We start from the raw sequence: 26,374 nt of genomic DNA on the forward strand, positions 1-26,374 counted from the left end.
TGCATACCACAATATGCAAGTGTGCCACGTGCCTTCACTCACAGGTGTTGGAATATTTACATCAGTGCAAGCATGCACACATGCATGTGTGCACAGAGTCTTGTCTTGAAACACATACCTGCCATGGTGCATATGTGTACATGTATGTATATATAATTGTTCATGAGTGCTAAGGACTGATAAATGCTGGGCCAGTGGTTCAGAGCTAGTGTATGTTCTGACTCAAATTTTAAATGTACATGATTATAATTTTAATTTTTGTAATTATATTTATGTGTGTGTGTGAATTGCAGGTGTGCACCCCAGGGTACTCCCCAGGTGGGAACTACAGTGACGGGGATCCTAATAGCAGGTCACTAAGTGCTAGAGGGGAGTGAGGCAGTGTGGGGGCACATGCCTGTAGGAGGCTGGAAGACTCCTAGTTAAAAAAAAAAAACTGTCATCCTGGCTTTGGTCAGGGAAGTGTGTTCTAAGGTAGGGACTTGGTGTCTGATCCCTAAGGCTTGACTAGGAACCCCAGGGCTTTCGGATAAACGCCTGAGATCTCTCATCAACTTGCATTGCAGAATCTCATCTTGTGTGGATGGCTTAGTTCAGTTCATAGCATTTCAACCCTTTGTGGCCTTGTCTAAGTTGGGATTTCTATTGCTTCGATGAGACATCATGACCAAAAGCAAGTTGGAAAGGTAAGGACTTATTTGGCATCCATATCTGGTGTCACAATCCTTTGAAGGATGCCAAGGCAGGAACCTGAGACAGGAACCTGGAAGCAGGAACTGGAACACAGCCTGTTTTTTTACAACTCATGTTCACCTGCCCGGGGACGGCATCCCCCTGCCTCTCCTGCAATGCGCTGGGCCTACCCACACCAATCGTTAATCAAGAAAATTCACTATGGTCTTGTCTGCATGCAGATAATATGACGATTGGCAAAAACAAAAACAAATTAAAACAAACCCAGCCAGGACCAGCCTGTGGACAGTGCTGAAACAGAGGCACTAACTGTGCCCTTTACACCTGCCCCACCATGCAGACTCCACAGAGTTGAATTGAAAAAATTTTTTTCCATTATAAATCTCTCATACTACAAATGGGGAAAGTTAAGGGCTAGCTAAATTCAATAACAGATTAAATTGCACATCTGGTTAGGGAGACAGGGCAGGCCTGTGAGTCCTCCCCTGACAGCTGAGTGCTCATCTCTTAGAAGGTTCTGTGGAGATCGCCTCACTTGGGTTGGTGAGCTTCCTTGTTGATGAGTGTAGAAATAGCCTGTACTGTGCTGGGCTGTGTACACCCTGGCTGCCCTACAGTGTCACGTGTGCCTGTACTCAAGCGCACCCCCCCCCATAATTAAAAAGAAACGAATCTTAATTTATAATAAGCTGCATCCAAATTTAAAAATACACTGTTTACTTGATGATACCTTCCAAATTTCATGTTTTATGTTGTAGTTTCCTGGAGGAAGTACATATAGAATTTTATATGAGCTCAAGTATTTAAAATCTTTGTTTTGTATTTTTACTGTGATAATTGAGCAACTTAGTGCCTGCCTTTAAAACAGTTGTGACTATTCAGTGATAGCACCTAAGTTTAATGTTTAAGGAGGCCTTCACTGAAGGAAAGACAAAGATCTTAAGGACCATGACACCTGTGTGTAGCTATGCCTGATTTCCAGGACAGTGGCTTAACTTTTAGGATTCAGATCTTTCTAATGGAAGAAGACAAAATTAGAAAATGAAGTTTCTGTTTAATGCCAATATTGCATTATATTTTCTGAAATGTTGAAGATTCTAGAATGAAGACCAACTTTACCATGGCTCCTCTGAAAGTGAGCCCTTCCTTGAACAAGCCCAGGAGTGTCCCCCCTTTTTTTTCCATTGAGAGAGTACACCCCTTATCCCCTGGTCAGTATTGGAAACTATTACCAGCTTTTTAGTTATTCCAGAGTAGAAGAGCAAGACTGTGACTGAGAATTCTGAGTGTGCTTTTAAGATAAGATCTGTCTAGCAGCCTGCACACTCACAAGGCTCCACCGAGGCCTGTTTTAAGAAGCCTTATAAGAATAAAGATGGAGCCATGCTTTGTCAGCCCCGTGTATGAGGAGCAGGGCAGCACATTCTTAAGAAGCAGTGATTTAGGTGTAATTTTGGCCTGGTGACCTCACCCCGCTGTCACTTTGCTAATTTTACATTTTGCTGGGAGAAAGCAGAAAGTTTGTGCCAGGCAGCAGAGGTTAGCATGCCCAGGTTCCACTCCACTGGCTGTGTACAGGCATTCAGAGCTGAATGGGAGGGGGCTCATGACTTCATGAGAACAAACAAAATATTCTGGAGTGAGCTTGACACTGATGAGGAGTGGGCCTCTTCTGCAGTGCTGGCCCTCAGCCCTTCTTGATGTCCCTGGGAGGTTCAGCATCTTTCCACACTAGGATACAGACATGTGTGAGTGAGGGGGATGTGTACAGTCCTTACAGAGAGGCTCCCTGAGGACCAAGCTGGGGAGTAAGCAGTTACATTGATGGACATCTTTATCTGTGCCCCTGCAGTTGGGTGGTGTGTGTGTGTTTATCAGATTGGGGTCTCTGTACTTATGAGGTAGGCACTTCATAGACTGAATTGTCTTCTCCACTTGAGTTGAATGGTTTATCTCAGAGTTTATAGGCCTGCACAGGCCACAAATGGTGAAGGACACCACCTGTTTTAATATCTGTGATTTTTAGACAAATACAGTATGCATATTTTGTTGCATAAAACGTAGACATTGCCAGTTTCTTGACCTTTATGGTCCATTGGATACTAGGGTGTCTAGGGTACCTTGGGTATCCTAGGGTATCTCTGTAGGGAACTGGGATATGCAGTCAGGCAGCTCTGACTGTCCTGTAGATCTGATACAGTCTCACAAAGAGTCTCTGTGCTTGGGTGGATTGTACCAGTTTGTGAGGCTGCCCATGTGACCAAGCTTGTAAACCCGTGGGTAGAGATTAGAGGTACTGGTTTGTGTTCTTCATCTCTTCATGGATTGTACTGGCTGCTTAAAGAGTACGTAAGGTGCATACAGTTGTTTTGCACCTAAAAATGGATTTAAAAGAAAACAGGAAAGCAGTGTGCTTAACTTGCATGTTTACGTCTATAAGAATGGTCACACTGCTGCTGAGATGACAAGGCCGTGCAGAGGTTTCCCTGTCCTGTCTCCATCTATGCTGGGTGCAGGGTGTTCAGGAGCCCTCACTCAGGGCTCTTGGGTAGCACATCTCCATGATCCCAGCTTCCTTTGCTGCTGAGCAACTGCATGGAGCTTTTAGTAATGAGCAGGGAAACCCCATGAGAAATGGAGGGCTTTTCCTTCCCTGGAGGTGCTTGGAATCTAGTTAGACAAGGCCGTTGGCTTTTGTCTCCTTGTTGAGCCTATGTGGAGACAGTCCTGCTAGGCTGCCCTGCACGCGGATGCTCAGCTGAGGTTGCTGCCTTGTTTTTTATATCCCAGAGATCAGAGCTTCGGGATCCCCATCTCCCTGTTACCTCCTGTTCAGTGTTTGTTCACAGCCTAGCTTGTCATGCTTGTCTGTCTAGGTGCTTCTCTGTCTCTCTGTTTGCTTTCTGGTTAAGGGTACAGCCTCTAGCATGAATGACCTCTTCTCTGCTTGTCTCTCAGCACCCCTGGCTGCTCTGGTTCCCGTGTCAGTACTCAGCTGCGCCATGCAGGCATGACCTCCCTCATGCTGCGACTCTGCCGGGCCCCTCCCCCTTCCTTTGGGGCTCCTCGATTACATCACCCCTCTCTCCATGCAGTTATGGTCCAGTCAGGTTAGCTGCCTCTCTCTTGTGTCCTGCCAACTTTCCAGGTTGATTATTTTGGGCACACCACGGTGCGTGCCAACTGAATTTGTTAGAAGTTGGGCCTGCCTCATTCCTGACTGCCAGTAGCTAGCTGGGCATGTGTGTATCCTGTGCTGGAGGTAGGGTGGTAGGGTGTCGACACGAGGCAGGGGGCACAGCTGTGAAGGAACAGCAATCGTGGAACTCCAGAGGGACTATGTCATCTTTGGCTACTCAAGCCAATATGTTTGCTCCCTGTCTCAGTCTCCCCCGTATTAGCCAGGAGCATCTGGAAGGCCAGAGTGGAGAGACCCCTGTGAGCAGGTTCCCCAGAGGATAGATGTCATTAGTGGTGTGAGTAAAGTATCTCATAGAGTAATAATTCTAGGAGAGTTTGGCAGTTTCCATCAAGGCTTGGGTGAGTGTGTTAGAAGCAGGAGAGGAGTCGTTGAATCTAAAGGCCTTCAGAGGTGTATGGGTCATGTGCCTTTGTGCTTCCTGTGTTTGAGCTGGGAGTGAGTGTCATACAGAGAAGGGTGTGTACATGAGTGTGTCTTAGCCAGTTATGTCCTCGTCACCCCCAGATTCTGAAGTCTCCCCTCTGCCCACAGGGCTCCCTTTTGCCTCTCCCCTTACTTCACAGCCTCGTTCTCAGGAGATGTGCTCTGCTTTCATCTCTCCAGATCCTGTCAGAGACCCTCTCTCAGCCACTTTGAGCGGGTGACACAGAGCAGTGGGTGTTCCCTCTCTGGTCCCAGTTCTTATATTCTCACACTAGCAGAATGATAATAATTATTTTAAGGGTGATGCTTGGGCTCTCGGGGGTGCAGACGTAGTTGTTTGTTTTGTGCATTCTGTGACTGAAGCCCATCCCAGCTGTGTGTTTAAAACAGCGTGTGACACATGGTGCTGGCTACTGGCTCTTGTGTATTTTAGATGCTGCTTCTGGGGGTTTGGTGGAGGTTCAGGTGATGTGCAGAGGGAGAGAGGGAGGTCCTAGGCCTGGTGTAGACTCCTCATCTAGCCCTGGCCTTGTCTCCTTGGAAACACTCATAATCTAGCTTCATCTCTTACCCATCTTTGTGTTTTTATTTGATTAACCTCCCTGCTAACATGTAATGTAAGTAAGGAGACAACTGTCGGAAAGAGCACATTTCCCAAAAATCCCTTCTGACTGAGGCTGCTTCTGTGGTATTGTATACCTGATAGAACACACTGGCGTTTTGTTTTACTGTGTTTGTATCGTTAGAGACCCCTGCCAAGTCTCTACTTTTTTTTCCCACTCACTCAGCCTCCACATCACGACCTCTGACCTTCCACGGAGTGTTAGACTGAGAGGTTCATCCAGCACTGTGGCTGAGGAGCTTGGCTGGCACTCGGGGCTCACCTTCCCTGTCTGATGGTACTCCATCTCTTGTTCCTGTGGGGCCGCTCACTTGTCTTCTCTCTTGTCTTCTCTGGCTTGTGGTCATTCTTCACTCTGTCTTCATTACAACGAGAACTGGCCCAGGTGTGAGAACCTGCTCTAGTCTGAGCTTCTCAGGTCCATTTCTTGTTGGGTGGAGGAGAGACTGGATGGGGACTTGCTCCACCCACCCTAGGGTGCTTTTGTTTGAGCTTAGTCCCCTCCAGGTCTTCCATCATGGAGTGGTTTAGAAGGGACGTCTGAGGTGCACTGGCAGAGATGCCAGTCCCTCCCTCTGCCAGGCTGCTGATCTGGAGGCTCCGGGTACTGCTGTATTTGAGATGGAGGTCAGTTCTGTAGCTCCAGAAATCATTTTAGAAAGGCCTTTCCTTGAGGTCCCTAGAGTACAGGTTCACTGCTCTGCTGCCAAAGAAGAAAACCTTATGTGTTTCTTCTTCCGTCTGCGACTGTAAAACCTGGGCTGGGTGTCCTAGATTGGAAGTCAGCTCTGGACACACAACTGTTGGGCTCAGGTGCTGGGGCCTGTTAGTGAGCAGGAGACAGAGTTGTTCAAAGACCCAGCACTGAAGATGAGGAGACATGGCTCTGGCCTCATGTGTGGTTCTCGAGGCTGGTGTCTCCATGAAGGTGATCAGAGGTGAGGAGGCCGTGGTTGTCCTCTGACATGACACACACTTGTAATTGTGTGTTGCCTGTAGCATAGGTTCTCTGTCACTCTTGATAATGCTTGGTATATCTTATCTTGTTCCACTTGGCTCTGCCTGCTTTCCCAATATTGACCAATCTTATAAAATACATAGACTACAAAATAAGAAAAAGTCTTTTTAAGCATATATGTGAAATGACCAGGTGTAGGGGAGTGTGTGGGTGTTTCTTCCTTCTCTGAGACTCTGGGATCTCTTAGCAGTACTACCTAGATTCCTGACCATCCTGAGATTCTGCAGAGTATGTCATTCTACTCAGTTTGGGGGTTTCCACTCTTGTGCCCACAGGCAAAGAAACATTTCATGGCTCCACAGAGGAAGGGACGTCTTGATGGTTCCTGACTTTTTATTCAACAAGCACATATGCAAATAAACAGTATATACTTTTATCACCAAGAAGTTAGACATATTTTATTATCTACTTAGAGAAGATTATGTTCATGTCATTTTCTAAGCTCACCACTGGGGGCATGTGTCCTCACTACTGGGGGATGTGTGTCCACAGTGACTCCATGTTGGGTGTGAGCAGTGACACACCTGGACCAATGAAGAGGGAAGCATCCAGATTATAGAGCTGTGTCCAGTGGTTGGCCTCAAAAATGTGAATGCTGCTTCACAGGCTGCCCCCAGGAAGAGGAGAGCCTGTCTGCCAAGGACGTGAGGTGTGTGCAGGAAGTCCAGTCGAGGAGCCCACAGCAGCCTGTTTTATAGGTGTTCTTGGTGACAGTGACACAGCCACACTGACAGTATATGATCAAGGTAGCTTGCCACGGGCCTGGCCTGGCACAGATTAGCTGCTTTTCCCCACATTTGCATTGCTCTGCATGTGACTCTCTCTGGTCAGGTTCAGAGTCTTAGGTGCAAAGTGTTTGGGGTGCAGACTGAGGGAGGAGTGTCTGTGGAGCAGAGAGCAACAGTGGTAGAGGTCATTTGAGGGTTGATGTCTGCCCTTCTTGCACCTCCAGCCTTTGGGGTATGGACTGTATCTGCCTGGTGGGTCTTCTTATCTTGGGATTTAAATGTGCCATTCAGGTCTCCCCCTGAAGGGATGTTTTAGGACAGGTGTGTAGGGTTTAGTCTTTCTGCCATGATGGAGGAGGGTGACTACTGTGCTCTCAGAGAGCTGGATGTGTCATTAGGTTCACAAGTGGCTGGATTGGAATGGGGACGCCTGAGTTTTGAAAAGCTGCAACAGGTGACATGATGTTATTGGTCTTAGCCCTTGGCTGTGGTGTGCTCTAGACCAGTCACATGGGGGTTCAGCTCTGTAGGTGTGACCCCAGAGGTGTACCAGCCAAGATACTTTGGTGACAGAATTACTGAGAAAATAGATACAGTAAGGGATATGTTGAATTAGTTGAAACCCGAGAGATGTTAGGATGGGAAGAGACAGAAGAGCTACTTACTAGCTTGCATGTGTCCCCTCTGGATTTGGGTACAGGAGCCTGACATAAGGAGAGGAGTAAGGGAGCATGCTGAGGTAGAGCTGGGGTGCATCAGCAGTGGCCTTGTCAGGGAGTGGAGCGCCACAGCCATCACTGGCCTCTGGGGAGATGCCTGTTGAATCTCATTGTGACCTGCCGTGATGGTTACATCTGTGCTCTGCCGTGGACTTTGAGTACTCGCGCGTTGGAGTGTCGTGAGCTGCAAGAGAGTACTGGCATGACCTGGGAGCCCACGTGGACCAGGGCTGTAAGCTTTGGGGTCTGTTTTCTCATGTTGCTTTTGAGTTTTGCTGATGCAAAACGTTCATTGTCCTACAAATAAGTTCATGACAAGTGAAATTGTGGGTGACCATGACTCCCCACCACGCTCTCCTTCCCGTCACAGGCCTCGTTAAGCTGGGCATCTGAATGGTCTGCGCAGCCCACCTGGCCCTCCATAGGCTAGATTCTGACCTCTGCAGTCTCTTTGGTACTGTGTGACTAGGGGAAACTGTCATGATCCCTGGTTACATGAAAAGACGGTGCCACTCGTTAATGGTGATTGTGTTGCTACAGACAAACTTCTGGCTGCCTTGGTCATATAGTCCCAGGAACATTTGCCAGTGAAGGATTGAAGAGCCTTGTTTAGTGTGCCTTGGATTGGCCCATTACTTCCTTTAAAGGAGAGGCATCTCCCTGTCCCTCAGGAAGGATTTGACAGTGATACAGTGTGGGTTCTGGTGTGTGGGACAGGAACCCCTCTCAGGGATGGGCTCCTGTCACTGGTCCTCAGCCACATCAACCCAAACCCTTAGTCCTTGGTAATATGAGGTAAGCTGTCTACTTTCCTTTCACAAGCCATAGGGCTCACCCAGATGAGGGAAAGATGAGGGAGAAGGTAGCCCATCAGATACCTGCAGCTTTGTCCTGATTTACAGTTGAGCTTGTGTGCTGGCTGACACATGGTGATCTCCTGCTTCTACTGTGTGAGTCTGGGGTCTGCAAGCTGTGCAGCTGTAGTTTGCTTGGTTGATGACCAGAGTGATAATCGAGTGCTGGTGATTTATATTCAGATCACGTCCATTTGAGGGGCCCAGGCTCTCTCTCAGGACACCTCAGCAGGCTCTGTGTAGAGAATGGAACTTGGAGATTCTGGAAGGTAGAGGTGTAGTGTTGAGGTGGAGGGGACACAGCCCCAAGGAACACTTTCAGACTGTCCACTCCGAGTGTTGTCATCTAAACTAGGCTCAAATCTCAGCAGACACGATCCTTGTGTTGTGTGTTTTGCTGGACACAGTTTGCTGACAGCAGTTAGATGGAGCTTCACTTCTGGCAATGTGGTGGGTTTAGCCTCTTGCTGGGTTCTCCAGGCACATGAATGGTTGGATCAACTCAAGCTGAAAGCTCAGTACAGAGTGTTGTAGACACAGAGTTCATTTGTGATCGAGTGTGTTCTGGGCTTACACCATTACATCAACAGTGGTGGAATGATGAGGTTGCAGAGATTTGGACATGAGGATGGTGTGTAGGCAGTGAGAACTTCCTGCAGGATTTCAGTAAGGTCCTCTGCAGAATAGACTCCACCCAGTGGATGCTAACAGCTCACTCCTCTTTCCAGTGGCTGACATGGTTACCTGTTGCTGGTGTGTGTTATTGGGAGGTTGACCACTATCATGTCTGTCTCAGGACTGCAGCTGGCCTGCACCATTTAAAATAGTAATGGAAACCATTGCTATCCAAGAAAAGTTCCTGCATGCCTTTCTGATTCCCGTGCTCTTTCATGTTCTAGTGCTGTGGAGGCCCCTTAGAAGGCTGTAGCTCTTTGTAGCGGGTCCCGAGAAGGCACGGCTGCTGGTCCATTCAACAGAGGGTGCTTCAGTACAGGAGGAGAAGGTATTCTGTTCTGAGCATGTTTTTGCTGGATTGTGAGAAAGTTTTACCCATCCGAGTCTCAAGTGTGTGCACACTGACCATGCTTGCTAGGAATCCACACATTGGGTTGAGCAACAGCAGGACTGCCCTGGCTACAGTGGAGGCCTCCTGCTTCCCCCTGGTGGTCAGAGTCTCTTTCTGGGAAGGGAAACACTGCTTTCAGGGAAATTTGGAGTCCGGGGAAGAGCATAGCGATGCTCAGTGTATCTACTGTCACAGAGGAGAAGCCAGAGCACATTCGGAGCTATCTACTGAGGGACATAACTGACCATCTCAGAAACAGGAGGACCAGAGGCAGCAGCTGGGAGTGGGGTGTTAGGATGAACCATCATCGTCCCAGAGCCCACAGTGGCTGCTGAGCAGATCCACTCGCAGGAATGAAAGTCTTTTTACCTCTGTGTGACCTGCTTAAGTTGTGCTCACACTTACACCAACATGTGATGTGCACACACTTAAAAAGCAGGCACATGCTATAGGTGCCCGCAAACACATTCCTTGCCTTCACATGTCTGTCCACTGGCAGGAGCATGTGTACGCAGTTACATGTTCACGGCTGTGCCTTCTTTACCAGTGCTGCTTTGGCGGGCTGTTGATGGGTCTCCAGTCTCTGTTCTCTGTGGTGCTAGGCCCTGCTTCCCTTCTGGGTTATTCTGGGGGATGTAGTTCCCCTTGAACCTCGTTGGTCAGGACCCCACACAAGAAGCAGCTTGCCCCTTAGCAGCACCAGAGAAAGACAGCGTGAGTGTCTCTGGTTCATCATGCTTGCTGTTTGAAAAGTCTCTTTTCAGGGTGGCTTTTCTCTAAGGACTTGGTACTTCAGCAAGAGCAGCTGCTAGTGGTACTTATGTTGTAAGGGAGGTGACCATTACACATTTAGCCTATGTACTTGAGAGTGTTTGTGGCAGAGATGCAGTGAGGAGCAGCAAGGTGGTGAGGGGGGCCAGGTGGCTTCCCAGTGTGTCCTTGGGAAGCCAGTTTGAAGTATGGAGACAACCTCTCTAGATTCTAACTCTGGATTGTGTCTTGGGAAAGGACAACCTTAGGTTGAAGCTGGTGCTCAGCACTTTTCCATGCACAAGACCCAATAAGGGGTAGGCTTCAGTTAAACTGGTTTCATGCAGCCTCCCCTTCCCTGTCTCTCTCTGTGCGTGTGTGTGTGTGTGTGTGTGTGTGTGTGTGTGTGTGTGTGCACATATGTGAGGCTAAGTTTGGTGTCTTCCTCAAATGTTCTTTTTCTTGCTTTTTGGAAACAGGTCTCTGTAACACTGGAGCTCACCAGTCTGGCCAGGCTCTGTGTTCAGCAAGATCCATTCATCCTTCTGTCTCTGTTTGCCCACTGGGACTATAGATGCACACCACCAAGCCCAGTCCTTTTCACGGGGATGCTGGAGGTCTGAACTCGGGCCCTCATGCTTGTGTGGCAAGCCCTTTACTGACCTAGCCATGTCTTTAGCCCTTGGGTCTGGTTTTGAAAGACACAGTCTTAATTTGTCTGCACAATTTCCCTGAAGAGATCTGAGCACTGACCATGTGAGCATGTGGTTTGCATGCCTACGGTAGAGAAGTCCAGTGAGTGAGGAGAAAGCAAGGAGTGTAGTCACCTGTCAAGAACTTTCTAGAAAGAGTAAGAAATGCAGTGTCCTATCAAGAACTTTGTAGAAGGAATGAGTTCTATAGTTTCCTGTCAAGACTTTCTAGACAGAATGAGGAATGCAGTTTCCTGTCAAAACTTTGTAGAAGGGAGATTCTTGTACACCAGAGCCATGTTCTATTCTATGTGATGTATATACACAGTGACATGCCAGCTTCCCTGGAAGTTCTTGCTGATCTTTTGTCTGCTATGTGTGTTTACATTTACAGGCTGCCACTCTGGTGTTCTGTCACTTTAATCCAGGAGCTGGAGACCTGTGGCTCCCCTTTCTGTGACTTTCCCTATGGTATACAGAACGGGCTGGACCAAGTCCACAGCACTCTCTAAGGGACACAGGCTTAGTGGCACAAAGTGATTTTTGCAAAACAAAATAAACCCAGCAGGAAATAAAACAGGAAATAAAAACCAGTGCCTTGATATGTTTGGGCAGGAATGGGTTGCCAGAGCACCCATGTTAGAGACTGAAGTCATTCCCAGACTGACACAGTGAATCGAGTGGCTCTTGGTTTGTTCACGTACAGATGTGTGGTGATGGTTTAAACTCCATCCTCAGTGCTGAGAGAATCCTGGAAATGCACTGGTGGAGTACTTGGCGGGAAGCCTTGCTGTAGAGCCATCTAAACATGTTCTGTGTTCGAGCATCTCATTACAGATCCGACTGGCTCATCTTCCTTGAGACAGCCCCTGCACATTCATCCAGGAGTCCAGGCAGGTTGAGAGTGTCCAGGCAAAGGCGATTCTCCTCTTGGTGCTTCCTGTTATTACAGAATCATGAGCACTTTGGCAGACACTGGGAGCTGGGGTCTTTTTTGGGCAGGTGAACTGCCCATTGTCTACAGAGACGAGCCTCTGCCATACGCAGCCATAGATCTTCTCTCTCATAGACAAGTGGCCCTGTTCTGTGGTGTGCTCAGATTACTTTTTCTGTTGCCAGTTAGGAGTGCATGTGTTTGTTTTCACAAAATACTCATGTAAGTAATAGTCACGAACCACATAGAATCATGACTGCAAACAGGCATGGCTTCCCAGGCCCTCAGCTCCCATGTCTTTTCCTGCTAGCTGCTTGTTGAGTGTGGCAGAGGCTGGGAAGCCCCAACCTTCAGGCCCCACCTTGCTGGATGCAGGATGCATATGTTTAAGCTCTGCCTGTATCCCAGCAGCACCTTGCACATCTCCTCACAACATTTGCATTGGACAGGCTAGAGAAGAGGAATCCAGGGCTGCATAGGTTCTCGTGTCCAGGGGGTGGGGGTGGGGCAGGTGAAGGAAAAGAGTGAGGGGAATGGTGGTGTCAGTAGATGTGTGCACCATTAAGTGACATCATAGAGGAGATGTGTGCACCATTAAATGACATAGAGTAGATGTGTGCACCATTAAATCACATATACTCACAACAGTCCTGACCTTGTCATGGTGAAGGAACTGCCCTTATATAGTCACATGGCTAGGGTGACATGGTCTTTGGATTCTTGGGAAATGTTCACAAGCAGCTGGTGTGGTTGCCATGACCAGAGTTAAGACACAATATCTAACCTTCTGTATGTCAGGTCCTGCTGAGTCATATGAAAGTATGTCATTTAATGGCTTGCGGGGCAGAGCTCAGCACCTGGAAACTAACAGCCTTATTTTTTAGTTTTACATTTACTTTACCATGAAGCTGTAGCTGGGCAGATGCCTTCCGTGAGCACACTCTTATTTTTTGTGAGAGCAGTTATAGCTCTTCTGTGTATAAGCTCACATTAAATTTAGCGGTGGGAGAACACAACAGAGCCGTACAGAGAAGTATGTTCGGTGTGCTGAGCCTTTTGATTTGTCCCAAGGAAAGTCTAGGTGGGCTTTCATCCTCAAAGCTAGAACTTGCCACAGTGTGTCAGTAAACATGTCTGAAGGTGTACTTTTAGACAGGGAAAACGGTAAATCCCACAAAATGTCACCTCGTGTTCTCTTCTGGAATCAGTCTTTGTAACCGTTCCCTGATGGATCTCCCTCTTTCAGGGCTCTGGCTGCTTTGCAGAAGGGCTGTGCGTGTTAGTGATAAACTGGGTCACGTTACCACCACTCTTGGCAGCTACCAATCTGGAAAATTTAAACGGGAGAAGTATTTGCAATATGTGTATAATTAAGTGTTTTGGGAGATCGGTCCTTTTGTGACTTCAGGGTATATTGGTTGGTGTTTGCATAATGGCAAACAAAATCTTAAGACGTAAGATTGGTAAAACGTGCTTTTCAGCTATTCTACAAATGTCCTCAATTCAGAGCATTGTTTGCATCAGATGTGTAAGTTCTTACTGAGATTTCAGTAAACTGATTACTGGAGGGTTTCTGTCTCTCATGAGAAATGGGTAATGAAGGGATTTGGGGGTGTCTCGTATTCACTGGCCTGCCTCGTAGGTGAGCGTTAGCAGGAGCCCAGCAGCTTGCTGTGGACAGTTGTCTGCTGTGTGCTCCAGCAGTTCTCTCAGTAATGTGCTGGTGACTTGGATGCAGAGGAGTGAGATTGTGTCAGTGATTGTATCTGCCACAGCAGCTTGTGTTTTTGATGGGGGATAGAGGGGTCGACGTTAGGTGAGAGGCTGCAGGCAGGGCAGTGCTTGGAGTCAGGCAAGTTTCTGTTGCTTGGGGTAAGTGATGTAGTTCTTGGAGAATCAGAACTGATAGGAAAGGTGTTGTTCTCTGAGGTAGTTCCACACGGGGTGGTGAGGGTTCTGTTGTGAGTGAGGCTCTGTGAGAGAGCTCTTGGCCACTTTAACCTGTTCCTGAACTTCAGTGAAGACTTCCTGATTTTTGAAATAGATTTTGAAAAGATTTATGAATTTTCTTTTTTTTTCTGGTGTCACACCCTCTCCAGTTTTCCGCATTCCTGAGTTATTTGCAATTTTGGTCTTCATGATGACGGGGGAGGATGCCAGTGTTTGAGCTACTGGCTAGTATCACAATGGCAGAGGAGCCCAACAATCTTAGGGGCACTGTTAAACAGTCCTTTGCAACGGCAGACTCCATCCAGGCTGCCCAGATTTGGGGAGTGGTTTTTCTGAGCCTGGAATTGGGGCTCAGGCTCTTCATGGAAACCTTTAAAAGATCATGTTGCTGGGAGCTGCTTTAGGAAACTGGGGCTACTGTCAAACCCCAGCACGGCTCTGTATGGCCTGGGAGGGACAGACACACATGCACTTATCTGAAGAGCCTCACGGAGCAGCCTGGCGCCTGCTGTCCTAACTGTGTGTTAGCTGTGTGATGTTTACTTTCCTGGTGACAAGTCACTGATAGGAGACTTAGAAAATAGTAAATCGTGAACAACAACTCACAGGAAGTCTTTGATTTCAGAGCAGAGACAGATCGGTAGGTATACATAATGGATACTTTTGTACTTTGATTCAAAACTCCAACCCTGTATTGGATTAAAGTCTGTTTATTGTCCCAGTAGGTAGCAGGGAAGAAAATACCCATCTTTGTTCACTCTTGAGCTTCTCTGAGTGTAACCCTTGGTTCCTAGGCTGTGACCACGTTTTCATATTAAGGAAAAAGGCACAGAGGTTTCTTGCCTCACACACCCTCTTGTTCAGCCTTTGTTTACTTTGGAAGATAGAGTCCCATTTAGACCTCGAGTGTTTTCCTGTGATTGCTTGTAGTGTCCACCGCCAGGTCTGAAGTGCAGAAAGAAAGGTCTTGCTGGAAAGACCAGTTTCCTAGAAAGTTGTGTGGATGCTTCTCTATGTCTGGGTGTTGGCGTGATGGTACTAGCTTGAATTTATGTGGGGCTTGCTAGAATTTAAATGGAGATCCTGTTTAAGACAACTGAATTCTGCCTTCTTCATCCCTCTGCCTCTCTTTCCAAGGAAAGCATGGCTGAGCCCACTTTTAGAAACACCCTGGCTCCTTTTCTCTGATACCTCCAAGCCAGGGTTGCCCAGGGCCCTGCTGCCCTTTCTGCAGTTGGCTGTGTGTCTGTGTCCTGGTCCTGAGTAGAGGAGGGCTCTCAGGAAAGCAGTGCCTGCATTCAGGTCTTGCTATTGGGGTGGAAAGGACTCCTGTTCATAATGGATTCTTGATGGTCTGAGGATACAGAAGCCTGCAGGCCCAGCCCTGTGGCCTGCACACTCCACAGCAGTGAATACATCCCTTCATGGACCTCCAAGGGACCCTAGTCTGGGGACACTGAACCACAATTGTTCATCCTGTGCAGAATGGCTTGTGAGGAGAGGGCCTCTTCATTGTTGTCAGGGCATCCCCCATTTGTTCAGATAATATGTGTTTTGTCTACAGAAGTCAGATAAGCTTGCCCAAGATGTTAATGATGTATTTTAATTCATGGCTCATAATTCTGCAGTGTGACTTGCGAGGCCCTTTCATTGTCTCCCGGAGAACAAGCTCACAGTGTCCTGCAGTACACAGACTGGCAGCTCCCACATGGCCTGTGGGCTGTGCTGGACCCTGCACCCACTCCAGCTCCTGGAGTTCCCGGAACTGCCCAACGATATGCTGAGCAGAGCTCCCTGCTTTTGTATGATTTGTGTCCCAGGGCCTCTGTCCTTCTGCCTCTATAGACAAGCCTGGTGCTCTTCAGCCTGCTTTCTAGCTTGAGCTGTGTTAAAAACTGATGCGCTGGTGGGGTATTGCCCTGGCTCTCTGGGCCTCCTTGACCCCCAGTAGGCCATGTTCCTGGTCCTTTCTCACAGCTGGCAGGCACCAGGCTTCTGTAAAAACCCAGTTTTTGTCTGGAAGAGGCTTCAAAATGGCATAGATACAGACAAGTCACCTGGCCTTGGGGAAGCTGGAGCAAGCAGTGTAAAACCCAACAGAGTTAATGAATGAGTCGGAACTCAGTAACTCCTGGAGTAGACAGAGCTTTGAAGGCAGCAGGCTCTAGCTTTACTTCTAAGCCAGCAGATGGCAGTGGTGGCTCTGTCTTTCCCCCAGCAGATCAGATGGAGTCCTGGTTCCTTCCCCCTACCTCTCAGCAGGTCAGAGGGAGTCCTAGCCCTATCCCTCAAGCAGGTCAAATGGTGTCCTATTCTCAGTCCCCCCAGCAGGTCAGAGGGAGTCCCAGTTCCCCCTCCCCCAGCAGCTGAGATGGAGTCCTTGTTCCCCTCCTCCAGCAGATATGTTGGGGTTCCCTGGCTTTCCGTCTTCTTCCTCCAGGCCTTTGTTTCTCCTCCTACAGCTTGGGTTCAGACAAACACTGGGTGCAGGGTTGCTCAGGAAATGAGTGAATATCAGAACACATTTGAAAATTCGCCCTCTCATTCCTTTCTCAGGGTGACATTCTTATAAATAGTGTCAACTTTGCTAGTTTTGGGGACAACAGGAACCCCATGCAGCCTTTGTTCTGTATTGGTTCCACTGGCAGGCAGAGAGCTCAGCTGGACTGTCTGTCATGAAGTTCACGTCAAAATGTGCGTACAAACCAGGACAAGGCTGCAGTCAGCTAGTCAGAAAAGTATTGTTTCAGATGTCAGGGGAAACTTCAGGGTCTCCTGGTAGACCCCACTTCCTTGTTCTGCACCTCTGTGTGGGGAGGGCCTTGTGCCTGGGGATGGGGGTCTTCTTGGTCTTAGAAGACCCCCTCCTCAAAACTGAGAAACCACTGTTCATTTGAGTAGATCCTAAACGTTGCGACGCTTTTAAGTCGGAGTTAGGGAAAGCTAATTTCCAGACTGTACTGCTGAGTCTCAGGAGGGCGGGCGTGGTGCCGGTTCCAGGAGGGTTCTGCTTTCCTGTGTGCTTCTCACTGGAGTGGCATTTGACGCTTGCATATGTCTTTGCGATAAATTCCCAGTTCCATGCGAACGAGAGGAGTAACCGGGCACATACCTCCCAGCAGGTCCAGCGTCCCGAGCACTGGGTGAGTCTGTAGAGTAGCTTGAACTAGTTCATCACACTTTTGACCTAGAAGTATGAATGACTCAGCAGCACTCGGCAAGTGCCACTTGATATGGAGTCCATAGTAAAGTTGGGTTTTACAGTGTCCTGATGTTGAATGTGTTGGCTGTGTATTGTGAGTGCTCATGGCTCTGGATGAGGCTTTTTAACTGTGCTGAGTGACCTGGTCAAGGGCAAGCGGAAAGGCCCTGGAAGTACAGCAGTCACAGCTGCGTCTCAGGACTGCCCCAAGCTGCTTCTTTGTCCCTTTGAGTTGATGGAGCCAAATGCTGCTAGTGTCAGTGAGCAGGTTTCTCTGGCCACTTTGTTCACATGCTCTTCACTCATTGGAAGTCAGACACTGAACACCTCTGAGATGCTGAACATCTGTCCTGAGTGCTGAACGGTGCAGCTGGTGTGCCTTTAAATCCAACTCACAGAAGCCATGTAGGGCTCATAGCATGACCACGACAGCAGGCTAAAGATGGAGGAACAGGGAGGGGGAGGGGCGGAGTTATGTTTCTAGGGTCATATGTTGATGGAGTGACTGGCAGAACTGGGTGTTGGTTGAGGTAGTCTATGTCAGTGGCTGGGCTGTCAGGAAGGCTGTACCAGGGGCAGCAGGTAGGATAGGTTCACTCCTGGGTGCTTGAGTCCTGGAGGTATTTGGGGACTAGGTGTAGGGCACAGAATTGCAGGGTACAGGCGTATCAAGAATCAGATTCTTCCTTATTGACCGAGTTAAGGTGTTCTGGGCTCATGGTAAGAGCTGGAGAGGCTTATGAAGGCTGGAAGTCTCCGTGAGGTTTGTGACATTGTACCCTGGGGTGGGGGTGACTGTGTGCTGTGCCTTTCCTGGAGGTAGTTTCCTAGATAACTATGTACTATACTCTGGGACAGCTTTAGGTTGATGGTGGGGTTCAGGATTAGCTGAGGAGGTGCATGCTATCATGGGAGACTATACTTGTGATTGAAAAAAGGGTCATGGGATTGCCCTAGTGCTCAGAGCCCAGTCACACTGGTTGTAATCCCAGATGTCATTTCCTCATGGGAGCTTGGCAGTTCTTACAGGTGGAGCATCACTCCATCTGGGTCTTCTGGAAGCATCTCTTGTCCAGCTGGTCCAGCGACACATGATTAGCATGCCATTTGTAACTGGGCTTTCGGTCAGTTTCACCTTTAACCATGGAGCACCCTCTGTTCACCTTCACTTGCTCAGTTCCTGCTTTTCCAAGCATTTTCTGCTCACCTAGGAGCCGAGTGCTGTGCTTGTGGTTACTCTAGGTGGACACTTGGGGAGGATGTGGTCAGTCTTGGGGTGCTGAGAGTGACTCTCACATTGTTCTGTAACTGGCATGTAGCTCAGTTGCAATGCATTGCCTTTCCCACGAGTGGCTAGGGTTTCATTTTGGGTTCCATTCCTCCCAGCCTCAGAGTGACCCCAGGTCCACCTGTGGCTGATGATCAGTGCGAGGGTGAGTAGGGAGTGACGTATCTGTGCTGTGGGGTGTAGACTCCTCATCAAAAGGATATGTGTTTGGTATGGGGCCCAGAAGTTCCCTTTGTTCCCAGTCTGTGGAGTGTGGTACCTGGCCAGTCACTCCACCTGGCTGAGTCCGCTGGGTGACGGGGGAACAGGAAGAGCTCTCTGTCTGGGGTGTGGCATCCTAATGGTCCTAGGTCCAGGGAGAGTCATTGTCCAGGTGGTAAAGGGTCAGAGGAAGCTGTTTGTGTGTGACACCTTGGTGCCGTCCAGCCTGGGCTGGGGTTGTGCTATGTCTAGAAATTATCTCACAGTGCAGCTGTGTGTTTTCCTTTCTGTATTTCTCTTCGTATTCTCTTCATCCCTATCATGTGCTTTTACCTAAGATGCATTAATATTTTACTTTGCCTTATTTTTAAGACTAATTATCCAGCTTTTATAAAATGAAATACACTATTTAGAAATTATATGTACTATTTAGAAATTATACATAGCACTTCTTAAACAGTATTCTCTGTGCCTCCAGAGAAACTTAAGCACAGAGCAGAGGCCTATTGGAAATCTCTTTTAAAATTCCAAATAGCCAAAACAAAACATCAGAGCCTTGCTTGTCTAATAACCTTGGGAAAAACAGGTATATATTATGTAAAACCCGTAAAGTGTGTCACATGAGCCTGCTGCCCTCACACCAGCAGAACACACCATTTCGGGTAAACCCCCCACCCCCACCCCCATGATTGTGTAGCTGTGGACTGCTAAGTCGCCCTGGCTTAGGTAGTCAGCTAGCATCTGTTGGTTTGACAAGGCTAGTTGAGGTGCTTTGTGGACGTTCTGGCTAACCAGATGGTCTTGACTGTTTGGTAGACCCTACTTAGTCACAGGTACCACATGGATGCGAGCCATTGCTCATCAGCTAAGAATGTGATGGCTAAATCGTTGGAGACTGTCCTCGCCACTGTGACCTTGGGCTTTAAGGACATTAGGTTGTGTGGCATACACCACTGTGATTGCTTCAGCTAAGCCATCAGAATCTGCAATCAGCATCTATGGTTGGTTTTGCAATCGACACCTCTGATTAATAGCAGTTTGTACCTGTAGCCAGAAACGAGTTCAGAGATACATTGGTTTGGCCCCTTAGTGATCCCATGAGGATCTGTGGTGGAACAAGGCCTTGGTCTCCAGCCTGCATTAGAAGGAGCATTGCCCAGCCTCTGGTCAGAGTGGCCAGCTCCCCATGCAGCGTTCCTTGGCTGATGGTGAGTGGGCTTGCCTATGGCCACGCTTCACTTCTGCACGGCTCTTACTTTCTCTTCAGTAGTAGTGTGCTGAAGCCCTGTCTGTCTAATGGTTAGTGCTCTGAAGCCCTGTCTGTCTGGTGGGTAGTGCTCTGAAGTCCTGTCTGTCTAATGGGTAGTGCTCTGAAGCCCTGTCTATCTAATGGGTAGTGCTCTGAAGCCCTGTCTGTCTAATGGGTAGTGCTCTGAAGCCCTGTCTATCTGGTGGGTAGTGCTCTGAAGCCCTGTCTGTCTGGTGGGTAGTGCTCTGAAGCCCTGTCTGGTGGGTAGCTCTCTGAAGCCCTGTCTGGTGGCTAGTGCTCTGAAGTCCTGTCTGGTGGGTAGTGCTCTGAAGCCCTGTCTGGTGGGTCTTCTGGACTTGATTTCAGGTCTTCTTACTGAGGAGGAAGGCTGTACTACCTGTAGCACAGAGGCCCTACCCTGAGTGAGTGCCTTCCCCTTCCTTATGGGACTTGATAGTCCTGGGTAGAGCTGTAAGGTAGTTTGGGGGATGGCTAGGTAGAAAATGGAAGCTTCCCCCTCTCCTACCATCTCTGGGCTGGTGAAGGCAGGTGTCCAACTGTGATGGGTTGGGAAGGTTGGAGTCAGACTGAGCATTTAGGGCGTAGGGAGGAGTGGGTGAGCAAAGCCACACAGAGCTTTTTGTAGGTCCTCTGGGTACTCATGGCTCTGTTTGTTATTTCCTTATATCCCCAGCAGGTAGGAGATGTACCATCAGTGTGAGGTACAGAATAGGGGAGGGGCAGAGGACCAAACTAGCTGTGTAGTGCAGTCGCAGAGGTAGGAGTCCACACCTGACCCCTGGCTGAGGCTGAACAGGTGTCTTTGGAGCACGTGTTGGTGGTGACACCTGAACCTGCACCTGTACCTGCTGCACCTGCACCTGTACCTGCACCTGCACTTGCACCTTCACCTGTAGGTCTTCATGCTGCAAAGGTTCCTGTTTACTCTAGGTGCCCCTGTGGGCTGCCTCTGTGGTCCCTGCTTGCCTGTGGCTATTTTTCCAAGTCTTGTCTAAGGCTTTTGGTGTGACTTTCAATTCTTTTGGGTAGCTGAATGGAGTGAGACACCATTGATGGACATATGTTACTACACTGGAACTGAAGTTACTTCGGGTCCATTCACATCCAAGATTGTGGTTTTCTTCTCCGTAATTTATCACTATATAATTCATTGCTAATTCTTTAAATGTACAAGGTTTTTATACTCAATTTTGTCTTTAAGTTACACGTACATACTTTTTCATTCACATTTTTATATGTTTCTCATTTAGCATTTTCAGGTATAAAGTAATGTCTGGGAGAAGAAGGTGGTGCTTCCTAGGAGTCATTTGCCTTTTATATTACATCATTGTAAATAACTATACAGCCATATAAAGTGTCTTGATAAAATTATTTAAATTGGCTTGTCCTTGAGGCATGGTCAAGAAGCTTATAATTTTGCTTTACTTTTGGGGCCAGTGAGCTTTGTGCTCTGCATCTGCTGTTTGGCTCTGCTGGGTAGTCTGTAGAGGACCAGGAAGGCATGCCTTGCAGAGGCTGCCTAGCTTAGCCTCCATATGCTTGTTTAGTTGTCCTAGAGACCTGTAGGGGGCGCTGTCTAACCTGGCCTGCCTGTGTCCTTTTAGGTTTCTTGGAGACCTGTAGGGGGCGCTGTCCAGCCTGGCCTGCCTGTGTTCACTTAGGTTCCTAGAGACCTGTAGGGGGCTTCTCCCCTGCATGCTTAAGCATGTACCATAACAGCAGGCCTCGAGGGGAAAGCCCTTCCAACAGAAGCAGCAACTGTTCTGTGGCAAGCAGTCTCGTCCCAGTCCATCTCATGGCCTCTGCCAGCCCTGGGTCGTGTGGGTTCTCTCCTCAGCTCCATGTGTGTTTCAAGGTCACTTTCAGATTTCTACCTTGTGGCGTGTTTGTGGTCATGCAGCACTCAGAATCCGCAGTTCCTGGGAGGGTGCTTGGAGGACGCCTGCCATACCCAGTGGTTTGCAGCACGTGCTCCCCCTGTTGGCTGCTCGTTTCTTTCCCGGCTCACTGCAGTGAATAGGTTCAGGGGTACCCAGAGCACACGAGGAGCTGGTACCTAAGGTTCTTTAGGAAGAGACATTGTGTGTTTGATTAAGACAGGTATCAGCACCCTGCTAGACAAAATGAAAAACTTGATGTTTTGTAAAATTCTGCACATGTGAATTAATTCATATCCTCTCCCCCCTCCCTCCCTCCCCCACCCCTCTCTGTCGAAGCATCATATCCTGCTCTGCACTGGACATAAGCATTTAGGCTGTCAGCAGTCAGGGTTGGGTGGTTGTCATGTAGTGGGTAGGACCCAGGGAGGACCTGCCTGTTATTCTCTGGTGGGATAGGCATGGAGACGGACTGGTCATACATACTCTGTGATGCTGTGTAGACTTAGCAAGGCTTGGGCACTATCTTTTGGTCATTGTTAGTGTACGTTTGACTCTGACCCCTGAGGACACAGTGAAACAGGAAGGAAAACCACAGTACCTTGTGGTCAGAGGCATCCTTCCTGGAGTCAGGACTCAGTCCTGTGGCTGGTGCTTGGGATCCCTTTGAATACATATGAGCAAGGAGTCCACGTGGGAGAGAAAATGTAAAACTGTAGGGCAGATAAGTGTGGTAGCATGGTTTGTGGCTTCTCTGTCACCAGCACTTGTACACGTACCCTGGACAGGGTAGCTGCCACAGAGTGTCTAGTTCCATGGCCTCAGCTGTTGGGGTATTTCTGCATTTCGTCCCTGTATGTTCCTAAGAGGGCTTGCCTCCTCAGTGTTGGAACCAACCGAAGTGTTTTAGCTACTGTCAGCTGTTAACCTCTGAAACTCAGGGACGGTGGACTTCAGATCCAGCCAGACTCTGCCTCCTATTCACCGTCTCTTTGATGTGTGTTGTCTTACATCCTCTTGTGTGGAAGCCTCCTTTTCTTCACATTCCTGTCAATAAACACACTTCTGTAGGGTTTCTTAACGATTTACTCTTTTGATAGAGGTGAGATAGAAGTTACTTATTTTAGCATGAACTATTAATTTTGATTACTGACCTTTAAAGGGGCAAATGGCTCTGTTTGTGTTTCCGTGAGTGTCCTTTTCCTTTAGTTCAGATTGATTGATGGTGGAGTATGCAGAGACTGACCACAGGCGACGCTGCACTCAGTTGCATGGATGCTGTCCTTACGGGTTTCTGTCTCTCTCTGTTACAGGTGCTTGCTGCATCTGCCACATCACAGAATATGCACCTACTCATCACAAGTACCTCTCTCCCCTCTGGGCAGCAGGAACCCTTCTAAAAATGGAGAGATAAAACACTTCAGGCCCCTACGACACAAGGCTGTGCCGGGACACTCATTCTGTCCTAATGGATCGCAGCAGAGAGGCTGAGATGGAGCTGAGGAGAGGACCCAGCCCACCTAGGGCTAGCAGGAGCCATGAAGTAGACGGGGACAAGGCCGCCTGCCACAGCTGTTGCATCTGTGGCAAGAGCTTTCCTTTCCAGAGCTCTCTGTCACAGCACATGCGCAAGCACACAGGAGAGAAGCCCTACAAGTGTCCCTACTGTGACCACAGGGCTTCCCAGAAGGGCAACCTCAAGATTCATATCCGCAGCCACCGGACAGGGACGTTGATTCAGGGGCACGAGCCAGAGGCGGGAGAGGCTCAGCTGGGTGAGATGCGTGTCTCTGAGGGCCTGGATGGGTGTGCCAGCCCTACTAAGAGCACCTCTGCCTGCAACCGTGTCCTGAACGGAGCTGTGCCGATGGATGGCAGCAAGATTCTGCTCAGAAGCAGCCGCAAGGAGGTAGAGGGTGCGGCCAGTGCTCAGGAAGACACTGAGGCCATGGTGCCGTGCTCCTTCTGTAAGAGCCGGTTTGAGCGTAAGAAGGACCTGGAGCTGCATGTGCACCAGGCCCACAAGCCGTTTAAGTGCAGGTTGTGCAGCTATGTCACCCTGCGGGAGGAGTCTCTGCTTAGTCACATCGAGAGGGACCATATCACTGCACAGGTGCCCAATGGCAGCGAGGCCTGTGTGGAGAATGGCAAACCTGAGCTGAGCCCTGGGGAGTTTCCCTGCGAGGTCTGTGGCCAGGCCTTCAGCCAGACCTGGTTCCTGAAGGCACACATGAAGAAACACCGGGGCTCCTTTGACCATGGCTGCCACATCTGCGGCCGGAGATTCAAAGAGCCTTGGTTCCTCAAGAACCATATGAAGGCACATGGACCCAAGGCAGGAAGCAAGAACAGACCCAAGAGTGAGCTGGACCCCATTGCCACCATCAACAACGTGGTGCAGGAGGAGGTCATTGTCGCTGGCCTGTCCCTCTATGAGGTCTGCACAAAGTGCGGGAACCTGTTTACAAACCTGGACAGCTTGAACGCCCATAACGCCATACACCGTAAAGTTGAAGCCAGCCGGATACGAGCCCCGGCTGAGGAGGGGGACACAGAGGACCCCCTGGACACTAAGCAGTTCTTCTTACAGTGCCTGAACCTGACACCATATGTGGCTGGTGATGTGTCCCCCAGTGGGCAGGCTGGACAGCGGGTGGCTGAGTTGGACCCTGTCAACAGCTATCAGGCCTGGCAGCTAGCCACCAGGGGTAAGGTGGCTGAGCCGGCTGAGTACCTCAAGTATGGGACCTGGGATGAGGCCCTGGCAGGGGATGTAGCCTTTGACAAAGACAAGCGAGAGTATATACTGGTGAGCCAGGAAAAACGTAAGCGAGAACAGGATGCTCCTTCTACCCAAGCTCCTCCAAGGAAGAGGGCCAGTGTACCTGGGGACCCCATGCTTTCTGGCCACCTTGACCCCCGGCCAGCCTCACGCCCCAACCGCAGGGCGGCGGCCACCACTGGCCAGGGCAAGTCCTCTGAGTGCTTCGAGTGCGGCAAGATCTTCCGCACCTACCACCAGATGGTGCTCCACTCCCGTGTGCACCGCCGCGCACGCCGCGACAGGGATCCTGAAGGGGACAGGGCAGTCCGTGCCCGCTGTGGTTCACTCAGCGAGGGGGATTCGGCTTCCCAGCCAAGCAGCCCTGGCTCAGCCTGCGCCATTGCTGACTCCCCTGGCCTGGCTGAAGAAGTGGTGGATGATAGTGGTGAAGAGGCTGTGCCTGAACCCGCATCAGGTGAGCAGACGGACCTGGGTGGATGAGGTCAAGTAGCCCGTGCAGCCCTTTGCCTAGCTGGCCCTGTACCCAAGCAGTGTAGGTGGAGGAACTATGTCCTCAGGTGCTCCTATGTTTTGGTGACCTAGTGCCCTATTTCTGGTTCTGGCTCAGAGGCTGTGCATCAGGCATCCTGCAACTATTGGGTCCTGGAGGCTTGTACTGGCTAACTGACACTGTTGGTTCCTCCTATCTCTCTCCTTTTTGCTACTCACCTACAAATGCTGAATTATTAATTATTTCATTAACACGTTTGGTTTCTTAAGTCTAAGGTCTCTGTAATCTGTAAGTAATGAGTAAGTCCTCTGAAATGTCCTTTTGTTCCCTATGCATGACACAAATATTCACACACTTGTGCATGCTTAGAATACATGCAAACTATACCACATGTAAACACCAACACACTAAAACCATAAACATACTTGTGCATGTACAATCACACATTCATATACACAGACATGCACATACACATGCATACATGTACTCATCACATACATATATGACACACACATTCATGGAAACAGGCCGTAGATAGTATGGTGGTTTGAAAGAATGGCCCCCATAGGCTCATGTATTTGAAAGCTTAGTTATCAGCTGTGGCAGTATTTGAAAGTGTTAGAAGGATTAAAAGGTGTGGACTTGTTGAAGTGGGTGTGGCATTGTTGGAGGAAGTGTGTCACTGGGGTCCCTGGTGCTCTCTCCTGCCTGTGGATCAGGATGTGGAGCTCTCAGCTCCAGTGCCTGTCTGCATGTCACCACGCTCCCCACTCTGATAATAATGGGCTAAATCTCTGACACTGTAAGCAAGCTCCAATTAAATGCTTTCTTCTATAGGAGTTGCTGTGGTCATGGGGGTCCCTCCACAGCAGCAGAACAGTGACTAAGGCAGATACTGCAAACACACATACACAAACACACATGCAAAGGATACATGCACACATGTACACATCACATATTCAGACATACCATACACCCCAAAATACACACTTACTCTGCACAAACATGAACATGCATACATCACACAGGCATAGAAACACTATACATAGAAACCCCAGACACATGCATATATAAAAAACATGCATATACACAAACATGAATGTGAACACACATGCGAGGAAGCCCAAATAGACACCAAAAATATGTATGTATACTTGCTCACACACAGATAAGCACAAATGCACATGAATACATAAATGTACATATTGCAACATATGCATCAATACACACATGTAGAGACTATAAACACATAACACTTACTGATATGTAATCATACATACCCACATATTTAGTATGTACCAAATACATGTCATGTTGTCATGTGCTTGTTCTTGTATACACATGCACAAGTGCTCACAAACACACACACACACACACACACACACACACACACACACACACTCACTATACATGCTCATGTACATACATTTTTCTCCTCCACTCTCACTGCCAGACATCTGGGTAAAGGCTAACTTAGAATCTCTCTGTAGTTATAATTAATCTCTCCAGATTCAGATAGCCCCCCTCCCCCTTTTTTTTTGGTTTTTCGAGACAGGGTTTCTCTGTGTAGTCCTGGGTGTCCTGGACCTCACTCTGTAGACCAGGCTAGC

General features: G+C 48.8%; 1 protein-coding gene across 5 annotated transcripts in view; it reads left to right on the forward strand.

Moving 5' to 3' along the window:
• Znf516 (zinc finger protein 516) overlaps positions 1–26,374 on the forward strand; it is a 90,107-nt gene that overhangs the window by 21,246 nt on the left and 42,487 nt on the right. For all 5 annotated transcript variants that reach the window (XM_028768966.1, XM_028768967.1, XM_028768968.1 and 2 more), the window contains exon 2: positions 22,803–24,728. In XM_028768966.1, coding sequence (XP_028624799.1) covers positions 22,958–24,728 — 1,771 coding nt within the window. In that variant the 5' untranslated portion in view covers positions 22,803–22,957. The remainder of the gene's footprint in view (positions 1–22,802; positions 24,729–26,374) is intronic.

Source organism: Grammomys surdaster, unplaced genomic scaffold (assembly GCF_004785775.1).
Source record: "Grammomys surdaster isolate TR1022 unplaced genomic scaffold, NIH_TR_1.0 189, whole genome shotgun sequence".
NCBI classification, from domain to species: domain Eukaryota; kingdom Metazoa; phylum Chordata; class Mammalia; order Rodentia; family Muridae; genus Grammomys; species Grammomys surdaster.